General features: G+C 41.7%; 1 protein-coding gene across 1 annotated transcript in view; it reads right to left on the minus strand.

Moving 5' to 3' along the window:
* lsp1a (lymphocyte specific protein 1 a) overlaps positions 1–15,726 on the minus strand; it is a 34,916-nt gene extending 19,190 nt beyond the window's left edge. Inside the window, exons 1-2 of the mRNA XM_028014880.1 lie at positions 15,405–15,726; positions 1,529–1,675 (exon numbers count right to left, since the gene is read on the minus strand). Coding sequence (XP_027870681.1) covers positions 1,529–1,675; positions 15,405–15,463 — 206 coding nt within the window. The 5' untranslated portion in view covers positions 15,464–15,726. The remainder of the gene's footprint in view (positions 1–1,528; positions 1,676–15,404) is intronic.
* Positions 15,727–15,806: the final 80 nt, after the last annotated feature.

Raw genomic sequence — 15,806 nt, forward strand, 5'->3', positions numbered from 1 at the left:
CATATGCACTGACTGATGGCACCTTTTAAATTTCATTGTCCTTGTGACAATGACAATAAAGATTTATCTTATCTTATCTTATCTTATCTTATCTTATATACATATCTTGTTCTTATAAGTCCTGTTGGGTTTTCAGTGAAACTCTAACATTTTAGTTGCAATCCAGCAGCCTGTTTGTGTGCTGCAGTTTTCTGTAATTCATTAAATTTTTCACCTGGATGCATTCTGACCAAATCAGGTTGCTATGACAATATAAAGTGATAAAATGTTCTTATTAACAATGCATTTCCAAAAGGTTTGAATATCCAGGCTCTATGGAGGAATATTTCTGCCAAGAGCACACATTTTCAGTCTGAAAGCAGGATTTCAGAAAAAATCCTCCATAAGACACCAAACCTTCAAATAAATATGACATCATTTATTATCACATTGATTCAATGGTTTGGCAGTTTACAGAAAATTTACTCGGTTTAAGCATGTTTTACGTAACAAAAAAAAGCAGCTAAGACAAAAGTTAATGAAAGCTCCCCTGAGAGGTCTGGATCTGTTCCTCGCAACACACCCAAAGGAAAATATTTGAAAAACTATATAACAAAAAAAAAAGGAAAACCCAGCTAGGAAACATTCTAATCAATATCTAGTATTGATTTAGATAAGGAGAAGTAACAGCTTCCCTTCAGCAGAGCTGGAGTCTCTTATGCAGGGAGCATGCAATGAGGCACTAGCTGATCATCCATCCGTTTTCTGTACCCCTTAGTGGGGTCGGGAGGTGTGCTGGTGCCACTCCAGCTAATGTTCCGGGCGAGAGGCAGGGTACACCCTAGACAGGTCGCCAGTCTGTCGCAGAGCAACACAGAAACAGACAGGACACACAACCATGGACACACACACACACACACCCATCTAGGGAGAATTTAGAGAAACCAATTAACCTAACTGTCATGTTTTTGGAAAGCCGGAGTACCCGGAGAGAAGCCACCATGCACAGGGAGAACATGCAAACTCCATGCAGAAAGACCCCAGGCCGGGAATCGAATCCAGGACCTTCTTGCTGCAAGGCAACAGCTCTACCAACTACCAACTGCACCACTGTCAGCCACTGGCAAATCATGCAAAAAACAAAATGTAAAAAACAGTGAAGTGGATAAAAACTGATTCAGTTCAGTGAGCATTAGCATTTCCTTCACTTATCTCAGTTTGCATTACAATATCAGGTGCAAACTGAGAAGAAACTCATTTTTGATAGTATGCTGAATGACATATTTTACACTAATTTTTGAGAGAGTGGGCAGGAGTAAGGGTTACTTCACAACTTCTAGAATTATGTTCTAGCGGCTTTATTATACAGGACCTATCTAAACTTGTAACTGTGACGTCAGTTTGATTGATTGATATAACCATTTGTTTGCTAGAGAAGTCTGCAGTCTGATTAATAATATATCAAAATGGAAGTCAAACTCGCCCGTCTCTTATAACATGAATCAGCTGCAGTATGAAGAAGACGGTCAGTTTTGTTGTGTGTGCTCACGTGTTCTTCTCCTCCGGCGCCTCGCTCTCTGGTGACGAGTCTTCCGGTGTTGAGCCGCTGTTCCGTCGGCGTAAAGATTCTCGAGCCTTTTGACGACGTTCCCGCTCCACTTCTTCAGCATCCTCAATGCTCCTCTGAGCGGTGAGTCTGGGCAGAAGAACAACTACTGAAGTTCCAGGCATCAAAACGTCCCAGCGGCTTTTTGTGAAAATGCTACGTATGCGTTCAAACACGCCAAAAGGAGAAGAGCAGCACACATCTCATTTTCATACAGCAGTAACGAGTGGTTGAAAACAGGGCATTAACTAATGTAAATGCTTCGACACTTTTGATAAAATATGCAAAAAGACTGCTGGGAAATGTGCAAAATGTAAGTTTATATCCACAGTATGCGTTGTGGTGTAAATTCCACAAATATTTCACATTGCTTCATCTGTAAACATGTTACTTTGCATGTTGTTTTTACCCTCAATAATGTAATGTTTTGGATTCTATGTGTTCCTCTATCTCTTTTATCCTCTTTTATCTGCATACACTCACACGCTGAAGTTGACATAACCATGTTTATGTGTGACTACCGCTAGCAACAGATTGAAACTGATTAGACTACCCTTTAGGAAGGACACAGTTTGAAAAAAAGAATAAAAGCTAAACACACGATACAATCTTTGCCTCACTTGGTGTCACTCCTAAGGTGAACTAAGTGTGGCCCAGCGCTGGACAATGAATGTAACTCTCTCTATTTCTTTCTTATGACATGCATGTCTTGTAACTTTTGACAGTTTTTCAGCATTAAAGCCTGTTTTTTTTTTTATTTAACCAAATCTCATTATTTCTCAAGGTAATAACCCTGAGGGGTTCTGGTCAGGTTCTGAAGCTGGTTAACGGACCTGGTGGTGCACAGAGACAATATGAATGAACTCCAACAGTAACATGTAACCATAGAGCAGGAGTGTCAAACTCATTTTTGTTTTGGGCCAAATCAAGAGCACAAATGATCTTAAAGGGTCGGTTGTGACGGGATGTATTGATTAAACCCATTCACAAACTGTTAAAATATCAATGAATTCTTAAAATTAAATAATAGTGAACATCTTTTCAGTCCTTCTAGGATGACACGATTGTCTTGTGATTTTTTGCAATAAAAACCAAAGTGTTTGTATTACTAATTTGGAAATATTTTAGCTTATTTTTGACAGTAAATGCAACTTTTTATTACTCGCTGTATAGATTATGGATTATAATCTGTCATCAATTAAGGCTGAGGCAGCTGTTTAGTACAAGTAAGAAAGTTTTTGATCATTTTTGCAATAAAACACCAATTAAGTATTAGTGCAAAAAAGTGCGTGGATTTGTTGATTTTGCGTGAAATTCACAAGAAACTGGAGGGACTGATTGATGAAATTTGGCAGTATAAGATACACTACATTGATTTGATTGATAAAATAATATTTAAGCACAATTAGTGTTTATGATGGCCACATAAAAAGCTATGATCTGGCCCATGGACCTTGAGTTTGACACATGTGCCATAGAGGGTTACCTTTTCTGAAGCTGAAGCACCAGCCCTAGTATGCAGATAAGTTGGGTGTCATTGGTGTGAACAGTTGGATGGAAAATCAGTGGGATTTTTTTATTTATTTTAATTGTTGTGAGAACAGAAGGAAGCAGAAGTGTCAGGCCAGCTCAGATCATTTATATGTAAAACTCATAGATTACAGTCATGACACAATGAGCTGGAAGTTGAGAAAATAAACTTGTTCAGTTTTTTGTTCTGTCCATCCATCCATCCATCCATCCATCCATCCATCTTCTTCCGCTTATCCGAGGTCGGGTTGCGGGGGTAGCAGCTTCAGAAGGGAGGCCCAGACTTCCCTCTCCCCGGCCACTTCTTCCAGCTCTTCCGGGGGAATCCCGAGGTGTTCCCAGGCCAGCCGAGAGACATAGTCCCTCCAGCGTGTCCTGGGTCTTCCCCGGGGCCTCCTCCCGGTGGGACGTGCCCGGAACACCTCACCAGGGAGGTGTCCAGGAGGCATCCTGACCAGATGCCCGAGCCACCTCAACTGGCTCCTCTCGATGTGAAGGAGCAGCGGCTCTACTCTGAGTCCCTCCCGGATGACTGAGCTTCTCACCCTATCTCTAAGGGAGAGCCCAGCCACCCTACAGAGAAAACCCATTTCGGCCGCTTGTATCCGCGATCTCGTTCTTTCGGTCATGACCCAAAGCTCATGACCATAGATGAGGGTGGGGACGTAGATCGACCGGTAAATCGAGAGCTTCGCTTTTTGGCTCAGCTCTCTCTTCACCACGACGGATTGGTACAGCGCCCGCTTGACGGCAGACGCTGCACCAATCCACCTGTCAGTCTCCCGCTCCCTTCTTCCCCCATTCGTGAACAAGATCCCGAGATACTTGAACTCCTCCACTTGGGGCAGGACACCCCCCGTGACCCGGAGAAGGCACTCTACCCTTTTCCGGCTCAAGACCATGGCCTCGGATTTGGAGGCACTGATCCTCATCCCGGCCGCTTCACACTCGCTGCGAACCGCTCCAGCGAGAGCTGCAGATCACGATCTGATGAAGCCAAAAGGACCACATCGTCTGCAAAAAGCAGAGATGAGATCCTAAGGCCACCAAATCGGATCCCCTCAACACCTTGGCTGCGCCTAGAAATTCTGTCCATTAAAGTGATGAACAGAATCGGTGACAAAGGGCAGCCCTGGCGGAGTCCAACTCTCACCGGAAATGAGCCCGACTTACTGCCGGCAATGCGGACCAGACTCTGACACCGGTCATACAGGGACCTGACAGCCCGTATCAAAGGACGCCCAGGACGAAAATCACACTGCTCTTCCTGAATCCGAGGTTCGACTATCCGACGGACCCTCCTCTCCAGGACCCCCGAATAGACCTTGCCAGGGAGGCTTAAGAGTGTGACCCCTCTGTAATTGGAGCACACCCTCCGGTCCCCCTTTTTGAACAGGGGACAACCACCCCAGTCTGCCAATCCAGGGGAACTGCCCCCGATGTCCATGCAATATTGCAGAGTCGCGTCAACCAACACAACCCTACAACATCCAGAGCCTTAAGGAACTCCGGGCGGATCTCATGGTAAATGGTAAATGGACTGAACTTATATAGCGCTTTTCCAGTCATTTTTGACCACTCAAAGCGCTTTACACTAGAGTCACATTCACCCAGTCGCACTCACAAACACGCACACATTTATAACACCGATACGCAGATCGGTAGGCAATTTGGGGTTAAGTGCCTTGCCCAGAGGCACATCGACATGTGGCAGGAGGAAGCTGGAATTGAACCTACAACCTTCCGATCGCAAGACGACTACTCTACCATAGAGCCACAGTCGCCCTAAAGCCACAGTCGCCCTAAGTCGCCCTCATCCACCCCCGGGGCCTTGCCACCGAGGAGCTTTTTAACCACCTCGGCGACCTCGTCCCCAGAGATTGGAGAGCCCAACCCAGAGTCCCCAGGCTCCGCTTCCTCAATGGAAGGCATGTTGGTGGGATTGAGGAGGTCTTCGAAGTACTCTGCCCACCGGCCCACAACGTCCCGAGTTGAGGTCATCAGCACACCATCCCCACTATAAACAGTGTTGGTGCTGCAGCGCTTCCCCCCCTTGAGACGCCGGATGGTGGACCAGAATCGCCTCGAAGCCGTACGGAAGTCTTTCTCCATGGTCTCTCCAAACTCCTCCCACACCCAGGTTTTTGCCTTAGCAACCACCCGAGCCCTATGCCGCTTCGCCCGCCGGTACCCATCAGCTGCTTCCGGAGTCCCACAGGCCAAAAAGGCCCAATAGGACTCCTTCTTCAGCCTGACGGCATCCCTCACCGAAGGTGTCCACCAACCGGTTCGAGGGTTGCCGCCGCGACAGGCACCGACAACCTTGCGGCCACAGCTCCGATCGGCCGCCTCGACAATGGAGGCACGGAACATGGTCCACTCAGACTCCATGTCCCCCACCTCCCCCGGGACGTGTTCGAAGTTTTGCCGAAGATGGGAGTTAAAGCTCCGTCTCACAGGGGATTCCGCCAGACGTTCCCAGCAGACCCTCACAACACGTTTGGGCCTGCCAGGTCTGACCGGCTTTCTCCCCCACCACTGGAGCCAACTCACCACCAGGTAGTGGTCAGTGGACAGCTCAGCACCTCTCTTCACTCGAGTGTCCAAGACATACGGCCTCAGATCCGATGAAACAAAGACAAAGTTTTTGTTCTGTCAATAAACCATTTCATGACAGGAAACAGAAGAAAGTGCTGTTTCCTGGTGGCGGTGGGCATTGAAATCTCACTTATTATGATGAGTCTACTTTGATGCTATAGATGCAGTCTTGATTTCATACGGTCAATTTCTCAATCCCTATCTTGAGTTCCTGATTTTGTACAACAAACATGATTTCCCATCATAGGCTGTAATGACAAGACATGACACTTAAATTTTTTAAAAACAAGTGTTTTTGTTTCAGTTTGTTTTGGGAGGTTTTGCCAGTTGTAAAGTGCTAGGAATCAAATTCACAACCTCCATCTGGATGTAATAGATCAGAACTACAGTACAGACCAAAGGTTTGGACACACTTTATCATTGAATTCAATGAGAAGGTGTGTCCAAACTTTTGGTCTGTACTGTATATCAGATCAGACTGATTTCATAAAAAAAACGCTCATTAGTGCAAGTTCAGATTTTTTTTTTAATTGGTCAAAGAATTATTTTTATTTCACTGTGCTTTCACCTTGCATATTCTCTCTTAATTATTGCTGAGGTATTTTGTCATTCTCGGCAGCATCCCCAACATACTAAATTTAAATGATAAATCTCTAAACTGGTGATTTTAAGCAAAGGTGTTACAAGTATTTTAACTTTCTTCTGCTGCATTTTTTGTCACAAAAACATTCTTTGTTTCTCTTTCTCCTGCCATGTAATTATTGCATAGAGATGGAGATTTTAACCTTGTTTTCCAAAACGGGCTTAACATACAGAGCTCATCTGTGCTGATGTTGCCATTGCAGTGACTTTAAACAAACTTCTTCTAAGTGGCTTTTCTGTATTCTTTTGTTGTAAACCAAAACCAGAGGCAAGAATGGACATGCTGTCCCACTGAGCGTTTCCTCAAATAATTGTTGATGAAGTTCCCTTGAGCCAAGTCATGGACATCAGTCCAGTCCACACCAGATTAGGAGCAGTGATTTATCTAGAAGGACACATCCAGTTTTTAAGAGCAGAAAAGTGTCTGCATGAATTCAGTTAACGTTTAAAATTTCTTCATACGAATTCTGAAGTCAGATCAGGAAGTGATCGTTGGTTTGAGTTGATTTGAAGCTGAGTTCCTCAGTTTGAGGTGGCGGAAAGTCACAACAACATATTTGAGGATGAAGTCCAATATGAACATGCCTCACACTGCCAGTCAGAGGTTGTTGTCTTCATTTGCTTTCTATGGTTTATTTTTGGGTACTTTCATTAAATATTAAGAAAGCTACACTGAAAAAAGAAAATAGTTGAACCAACTTAATTGAATTGCTTCAATTGGTAACAAGCAATCCAATTACATTTATCCAACTCAATCTATTAAGTTGGTTTAACTTGGCAAATTTAAGTCAGTCTTTCTGAAATCATTTAGTTTACTTCAAATGAAGAAGTAAACTAATAAAGGATTTTTTAAAAAAGATTTCTTTGCTCTAGTGGCCTTTATTTAAGAGTAGTTAGACAAGAAAGTGAGTAATGGAAGATGGGGAAGACATTCAGCAAAGGTCATCAGGCCGGGAATTGAACCTGTGACGGCCACATCAAGGACTAAGACCTGCATATGTGAGTTGCTCTCCACCACTGCAGCATCACAGTTGGTACAGGATCTGTCTCTGGTGAAGCTTGTGTCATGACGTCAGAGGTCAGGATACGAACGAAGCATTGAACTTAATTGTTTCAAGTAAAGTCAAAGAAAAGTTCCTTTAATTACTAGAAGTACTGGAGTTAGTCCATTGAGCATTTCTACCTATACAGTCTAGAGATAGGCCAAATGACCTGAAGGATTTTATCTAGCAGGTGCTTTTGTTCTGTAAATAAGGCCATTACCTTATAAGTACCCTGGTAATGGCCTCAACGCATCTCACAGTTGCACAATTGTTCCTTAGACTTAGACTTCGACTTCGACTTAGACTGACTTTGTTGTCATTTTCAATGCACAGGGTGTATACAGAACGAAATTTCGTTGCATACGGCTCAGGACAATGTTTGAGGTTCCAATGTTGTGAGTAAAATAAAATACAGTATAAAATATGAATATAAATCTAAATATAAAATATAAAGTGCAGGACTGACAGTAAAATAGAAGTTATTTAGCTCTGTACATGTGCAAGGTATAAAGTGGAGACCAGTTTTTGAGTGCAGTCCAGTTAAGAGTTCAGCAGTCTGATGGCAAGTGGGAAAAAGCTGTTTCGGAACCGGGTGGACCGGCACCGGATGCTGCGGAACCTCTTTCCAGAGGGCAGCAGGGAGAACAGTCCATGGTGAGGGTGTAAGGGGTCACTGATGATGTTTCGGCCTCAGGACACGCATCCTGCATCGATGGTTGACCTGACACTTCGCCCTTTTGCCTGAGCTGGGTGTGGAAGGTTGTTGCCGAAGCAGTTTCTCCTTGTGTGCCTTCTTCTCACTCACATGAGAGTTACAAAACTCTTTTGCAAGCTCAACCAGGAAGTCCACCCGTCTCTCCTGCATCCCAATGCGTGCCTGATAAATGTTTCCATGTTTGCCAGGTTTGCTGACCAGCTGTCACATAGTGATGGAACCTTGGTCACCCACCGCAAGATTATGACTGAAATAAATGCCATTAGTTCTTGTGAACTAAATAGGTGAAGCAGTCACCTATTTATCCTCCACAGCACAAAAGGCTGCATGCAAATTTGCATGTGCAAAGTCTGCCAGATTTCTTTTGCTTACACTTTTTGCATGATTTTTTTGAGGTGGATCAACACAATTAATTTGGTTAGTTTATTTCTAAACTGTCATTTTATACCCTCTTAGCTTTATTTCAAAGAGAAACATTACTAATTTCTTTTAGAAAAACCTTTGCATATTTTTTGAAACAGATTGTATGTTTTGCAAACTCTATATACATTTGGCAAAATGACCTGGATAATGCAGCACAACATCATGGATCAGCTGCAAAAGGTCACATCTCTCCAAAAACACTTCATGTATGCTTCAAAACTAAACTGACTAGTTGTAGGTATCATAGATACCCACCCCCAACATGGACTATTCACACTCCTACCTTCTGGCCTGACGGTCAACGGCCACATTTACAATTGAAGAATGCTAATTTGAGCCATCAGAGTCGTCAGTTTGGACTCAGGGCCTTTTGGCCCTGTTTCAGTAAGTCTGGGGAGAGGTCGAAAACCTAGTACTCCTTTAAGTTAAAAATGTGTAACTCTTAAGTAAATTCAACACAAAAAAAGCAATTTGTCATCGAACAAACCAAAAGAATTAAGTGAGATTAATGTAAATAAGTCCAAAACTCGTTCAATACTCGTTCAATCTTCAAATCATTGTGTCACTTGTGCACAACAAAAAAGCAGCTTCTCATCTCTGTGTACACATTGCCAATGCTTTTGGTCATCATGCAAGTGAATATGTCCAACTCTCTGCTTTTGTGTTTTCAGTTGCTTATGTCATGTTGATCATCATTCTGTGGGTTCTGGTCAGAGTCAAGCCAAGGCTGCTAGCAGTTTGTTCAGCATCGTCTTCCTTTTTACATGTTTATTTGCCATAATTTTTATTGCTTTTGTCTCTTGGTGTTCCTTCCCAGATACCTTTCATATCTGGCCACCAGCCTTCTGAATACTCCTTCAGAAGGTGACTCTGATGTTAATGTTTATGTGGACATTAAGGAAACAGAGACAAGACCGGAAATCTAGACGAGTCTAACAGTTCTTCGGAGCCTCGCTGTGTCGTTGGAGCAGAATCGGTTACTTGGCAGATTTGTTTCATAGCAGATCCATACTCACATGATGGATAAGAACTGACAGCAACCACACAAAGCCTTTTGCTCTGTTTGCACATGTTGAAGTGCAACAGAAGAAGAGGGATCACAGTCAGGAGGGAACAGGTTGAGGGTATTATACTTCAGCTGTTCTTTTGTAATCTCTCACGCTGTCATCAGGTGGATGAATGGATTGAATGATACAATAATAACAAGGTTTAGCATTCAGCCTGAAAGCCCTCCAGCCTGTGTGGTGCAGACGGGCATGGTGGGAACACGTTATAGATGAAGTCACTGTGCTGCAGGAACAAGTCAGAACAGAGAGACGCAATGAGTCACTGCAACTCCAGAACATAAATCAACAGGTGGGTTCAGAGGCCACAACAAGTCAGACTCCCGCTTGTCTTTATTTTATCAATCACTTGGGCAAATTTACTGAAACTGAATTAAGTTAAACTTTACGCTATACTCAGACAAACAATATGAGGTGACCATGAGCCAGGACAGCAGAAGCAGACTTTGAGGTATCTTGGCACAACACAGAATTGATTTTCTCTATGAGAAAAAAAAATTGGTTTCATAACTATCAATGCGTTGGAGCAGAAACAAGCATGAGATTTTTTTTGAGAGGAAAAACTTGACGTTGCAGTTCATGAACTAAACAAGTTCAAAGTTTTTTTTAAATAAAATTACTGAAACTCAATATTTCAAACCCAACCTGGGATGCGTAGCCCAAACAACTGACTGCTTTGTGTCACTTTGACATGGAGCTAATGTTGATACATTTTGATGCTAACTCTGGTAGCTGGTTGGACACCGTTGATCAATTGGACATTTGAGAAGATTATACCTAATTTATGACATTTTCCTATTTGCTAACCGTAAGAGAAACTTTGAGATTAAAGATTTAGCATTATTTTTGAGTGGAAAAAAGGGAAAAAGATCAATTCAGAAGACCACTGTGGTCAGGAGAAAACAAGCTGGCAGCTGTACAACTGAAACAACTATTCGTTGATTTACTTTTCCTAGCAAGTAGCTAGGTAGGCCAGAAAAGTACTGGTATCACAGCTACCTATGACTGACGGTCCTTCATCCTTTTAATGAAGACATGTGGAGAGTTGAGAGAGGCCTGTGCTCTCGTCACTCATCAGCCCACATCCCCCAAACACATTCCAGAATGTCTTATCTCTTTGGACACACTGAGGCAACCCACACATGAGTCAGAGATCCAGTCTTAGAGGTCACAGATCTGCCCCGGTCTGTGCTGCAGGCTGAGCCAACCTGACAAAGAGCTGATTAAAAACAGATGAGGTCTGCGGCACGCCTGCCATGACCCCTTTCCATAACAGCAAGCCCTTGTGACCGCTTCTTCTGTCACACAATAATAAACCTGTAAAGAATCTGAGACCAAATATAGTCTTTCCAAAAAAACAGCAGCACTAGTTCAAAATTAAGATCATGCTCTAAACACCTCCAACATCCCTCCAACAAATATTTAAGAGATCAGAGCTGATTACTTTTATTGTTGTTTAATCTCAGTTATTCAACTGTAAATGAAAATTTCACCCAAATTTTTACTGAATGAAAAAAAAACAAGTTAACAGATTGAATTTGTATTTATTTCTTCTTTTGATTTTTGATAACTACTCTTCACACCTTTGGTTGAAATGCCTTCAGTGAGGGACTTATTGAACAAGTCTCTGACATCTGTTTAATATTTGAATGATTTCTTTAATGTACAGCAGGTTTCATCTCAATAAGATCAAGATCTGGGTTTGTCTGGACTTTCCATTTCAGAATTGTCTTTGGTGGATTTCCTGAACATTTGTGCTATTTCCATGTTTCACTTCCTGTGTCCAGACTGACTTCTAGATGGTTCAGTATTTTCCTCCACTAACTAGCTTTTTTACATAGTGAAGTTAATGTTGGTTTTTTGATGGTGAGCTGACCAGGTTCTGCAGTAGATCACTAAACCCAACAATAAGAATTCTTTGAATTCCTTCTTTGCTACAGTCTTCCAAGCTAACTGTCTGAGGTTCTACTGAAATGGTTTTCTATTCATGTTCATCTAAAATGATACACCTGTGTGTACTTCTAGCTATTTAAAATGGCAATATACTGTAGGTGGGAATGTCTGAATTTAATCCTGACCAGAAGCTGCTTTGGTAGTGGCCTTCGTGTCACAGAAACCAACAAATGGGTATATTGGGCATATAATTAGGCCACTACCTTAGTAGTATATGTGCATGAGACCTTATGCACATATATATCTCATGGATATCTGAGACCATAGTTGATCTCAGATATCCCTGTGATATCTATGTGTCTAAATTTGATACAAATAAATAGGATTTCATCATTTTTTACATCCTTCAAATTTGTACCAAATATTAGAAACATAGATCTCAGTATAGAAGACAATTATAAACCAAAGAAACAATAAACGTTATAGAGAAAGCACTACATGAAGTTGCTCAGAAGCAGGTCAAACAAGTCCAAACAATCTGAACTCCCTAAGAGAAGAGAAGATGACTAACAGTGCTGAAAAACAGCCGAGCAGTAAATTGTCTGATACAGCAGAGGGCTTAGAGTCACTCCCTGCATTTGGTGTGATGTCATGGTTTCTGTCTGCACCTCCACACAGAGTCCATCTTCTGAGTCAACTATAAGTCAGGATGAGAGAGCCAAACACTGCCAGCTGTTATATTGAAGCCTTGTGATTCTTCCAGTGACTCGCCAATTACAAAACCTCGACAGAGGCAAGAATCGAACCATCAGCATTCATTCTGATTCAGAGGAAAATCTGGAGTAACTTTATGAGGACAGCACTTCATACATAAAACCATATTTTTGATGTCAGGTGACAAGACATTTTGCTGACCTATCTGAATGTTCATAAATACATTTTGGAAAACTGAGTCATTGGGATAGGTATTATATTATATATATATATATATATATATATATATATATATACAGTATATGCGTGTGTAAAAAACAGGCTTTATGATTTTATGGAAATAAAGCAATTTATGCTTTATTTATGGAACAAATCATGATACATGGAATAAATAATGAATATTCATTCAAATGAATAGTACGATTCATTATTAATAATGTAACCCTACTACTACAACAACAACAACTAATAATAATAATATATCCATACATAAAAATAATATTTACTGTTATATAAATATAACAGTAAATATAACTCTGGCTCAGTGGTCCCATACCCCGGGTCTTCAGGGCCCTCGCTGTCCTGTCTGTTTTAGATGTTTCCTCACTACAACACAGTTGATTTAAATGACTGAAATACCTCCTCAGCATGCCTTCAATTGCTGCGAAAGTCTGTTAGTCACCCATTCATTTAAGCCAGGTGTTCAGCAACGGGAAACACCTAAGACATGCAGAACCAGGGTTAGGGACGGCTGCAGTAGCTAACAGTAAATTAGCAACGCTCACTATGACACACTAAAGAAAACAACGTGACATAAATGAAGTTGACTGCCAGTGACAGAGGTTTGGCTTTGTTTGGGGGCAAGGATCTCCCCAATCAGTGATCAGAGTATTCCAAAGTATGTAGTTTGTGGGCATTCACAACAATTTGTAAAATGCCCAAGACAGCTACAAAAGAGTCTTTGAAACCTATGAAATATCAACTGGGGACCAATAAATGTGCTAGTGTTGAGGTGAACGTGCATTCCTATACAATCAGAAAGACTGCACAATTTCAATTTTCATGTGCAAAAAGGAAAGTGTTGCTTAACTTAAAATCATGAAGGTCAAACTAAAGTTTTGCACAAAAAATATAAACAAAGTCCAGGACTCAGGGAATGATGTTCTTTGGACAGATGAGTCATTTCATACATTTGAAGAACAAATACTCATCAGAAGTCATAGTATTCTTGAGAAAAAGCTAAAATCTTGATCTTCTTCAGATATTGTTTTTAGCTGATTGAAACATTCAAGAAACCAGTTCAACATCTCACAAATGTAATCCGTCATAAGAGCAGTCATCAGTGATTGTTACATTGATGATGAATGAAATGGATGTTGCTGATTAACAACACCACCATAGCAGGAGTGTGTAAATTCTCAAATACCACCTGATTTAGACGGCCTGAAACTCCTTTCATCAGGTAGAACTTTCCATGAGTCAAATTCATCTCATTCTGGCTCGAAACAACATGTTGGTACATCAATGTAAGATTTTATGACAGCAATCTGACTGGTTTTGATTGATTGACATGTAACTATGCCTTTCAGCGCGTCACAAGTTTGCACAGGCTAAACACACACCAGCAGTGGGTGAATGTGGCTTTAAACAAGCATGTGAGAAGGAAATTCAAACTATATGTTTGTTGTTTTGTTGTGATATCTGAGCCAAAAGCTTTCCTTCAGAGTCCTGGCTGACCACATCACGGTCTCTCCTCTGTCCTCTGCTGTCTGCCTCCTACTGGATCTGGTTGTAAACAAGATGTCTTGCCATCAAAAGGCAGTCACTTCTTTTCTATGTTCTTTCCTTACTCCCCTAGAACAAATGAATCAAAGCAGTCATTCTTGTCCAAATTAAATAAACATAAATATGTTTAGGGCTGCACAGTGGCGCAGTTGGTAGCACTGTTGCCTTGCAGCAAGAAGGTCCTGGGTTCGATTCCCGGCCGGGGTCTTTCTGCATGGAGTTTGCATGTTCTCCCTGTGCATGCGTGGGTTCTCTCCGGGTACTCCGGCTTCCTCCCACAGTCCACAAACATGACTGTTAGGTTAATTGGTCTATCTAAATTCTCCCTAGGGGTGTGTGTTGTGTGTGAATGGTTGTTTGTCCTGTATGTCTCTGTGTTGCCCTGCGACAGACTGGCGACCTGTCCAGGGTGAACCCCGCCTCCCGCCTGGAACGTAGCTGGAGATAGGCACCAGCAACCCTCCCGACCCCATTAGGGACAAGGGTGAACAGACAATGGATGGATGGATGGATGGATGGATAAATATGTTTAAACTGAAGTGAAATCTTTTTATTATATACTGCTCTGTGAGAAATGTATACTTTTTCTTGTTTCTTTTCTTTTGGCTGCAGATATAACAACACAGAAATTTAAGTTGGCATAAAATGTAAATTAATTTAAACTAAAAGTAAGACGTATTAGAAAAGAATTAACTTGACTAAAAGAATCTTTTTAGATCTTTTGACTTGTTTCTGTCTTAGTTTAGTAAAAACTGTTATAACCTGTTATAATCTTTGTTATAATGAAAAAAGTGAACGGAACTGAGGAAACCATAGGAAATGACTCAATTGTAATTTTAAGTAGCACCCCAAATGACCAGTCAAGCTATGGCTGCAGGTGCAGAAATTATTTGAGTCACTGAAGAGCCTCATAGAACCAAACTCAGAGAGGCAAACCCCAGAAGAAACAGGACATACCTCCATACATGAGCACACAGAAAACAATAGATGGACTCAGGTGACCTTTCCCCTCTGACTCTGGTTAGTGACACCATTTCTCAGAAAATCCTTCGGCAACTACTTTGTCTTAAATGTTTCAACTGCAAAGTCTCCATTGCCATCCTCAAAAAAACAATAGTGAGGTCTAATAGCAAAATGACCAAGCAATAGATTAATTATTTACAACAAATATTAGCTTGTGGAAAAATACACCTAAATCCCCATGTGACCCATAACGTTTCCACTAATCAAAGGGTTTCCACTAAAACAGATTGATTTTCCCAGCAAACGCACTCAAAATCTGAAAAAAAAACAACTGACAAAACCTCTCAGGTTTGAGATACATGTCTTTTAAACATTAACCTCAGTGGCTGTGCAGCTTTCTAAAACAAAAAGAAACGACCATGAGAAACTGAGATGTATCCATCACATACCTCATTAGATTTTGCAAACCCTGTTTGCTGGAATTCCTCCTCAGCAGAGTGTGGGACATGTTTGCCTCTTTTCTGCCTCTAGTTGTCCTTTTCTTGTTGCCTCACAATGGTGGAAATAACAGAGATCACACCAGCTGCTGATATGGCTCTAAGATCAACCTCTCTGAAAGAAGTTTTTTTGTCCTGAAGTTGTACCAAGTTAAACAGCACTGAAGTGTGTGAGAATCTGGGTGTAAATGGTAAAGTCTCTTTGAACACACACACATGCACGCCCACAGTCCCAATCCTTACAAAGCTTGTTGAGAATGCCAGTAAGGCTCAAGGGGACTAGCTCCTTTCTCTTGTGGAGGCTGGATCTTTAGTCATTACACTCCCCCCAGCACAAACACACACGTCACCCCT

The sequence above is a fragment of the Xiphophorus couchianus genome, chromosome 4, assembly GCF_001444195.1.
Source record: "Xiphophorus couchianus chromosome 4, X_couchianus-1.0, whole genome shotgun sequence".
NCBI lineage: Eukaryota > Metazoa > Chordata > Actinopteri > Cyprinodontiformes > Poeciliidae > Xiphophorus > Xiphophorus couchianus.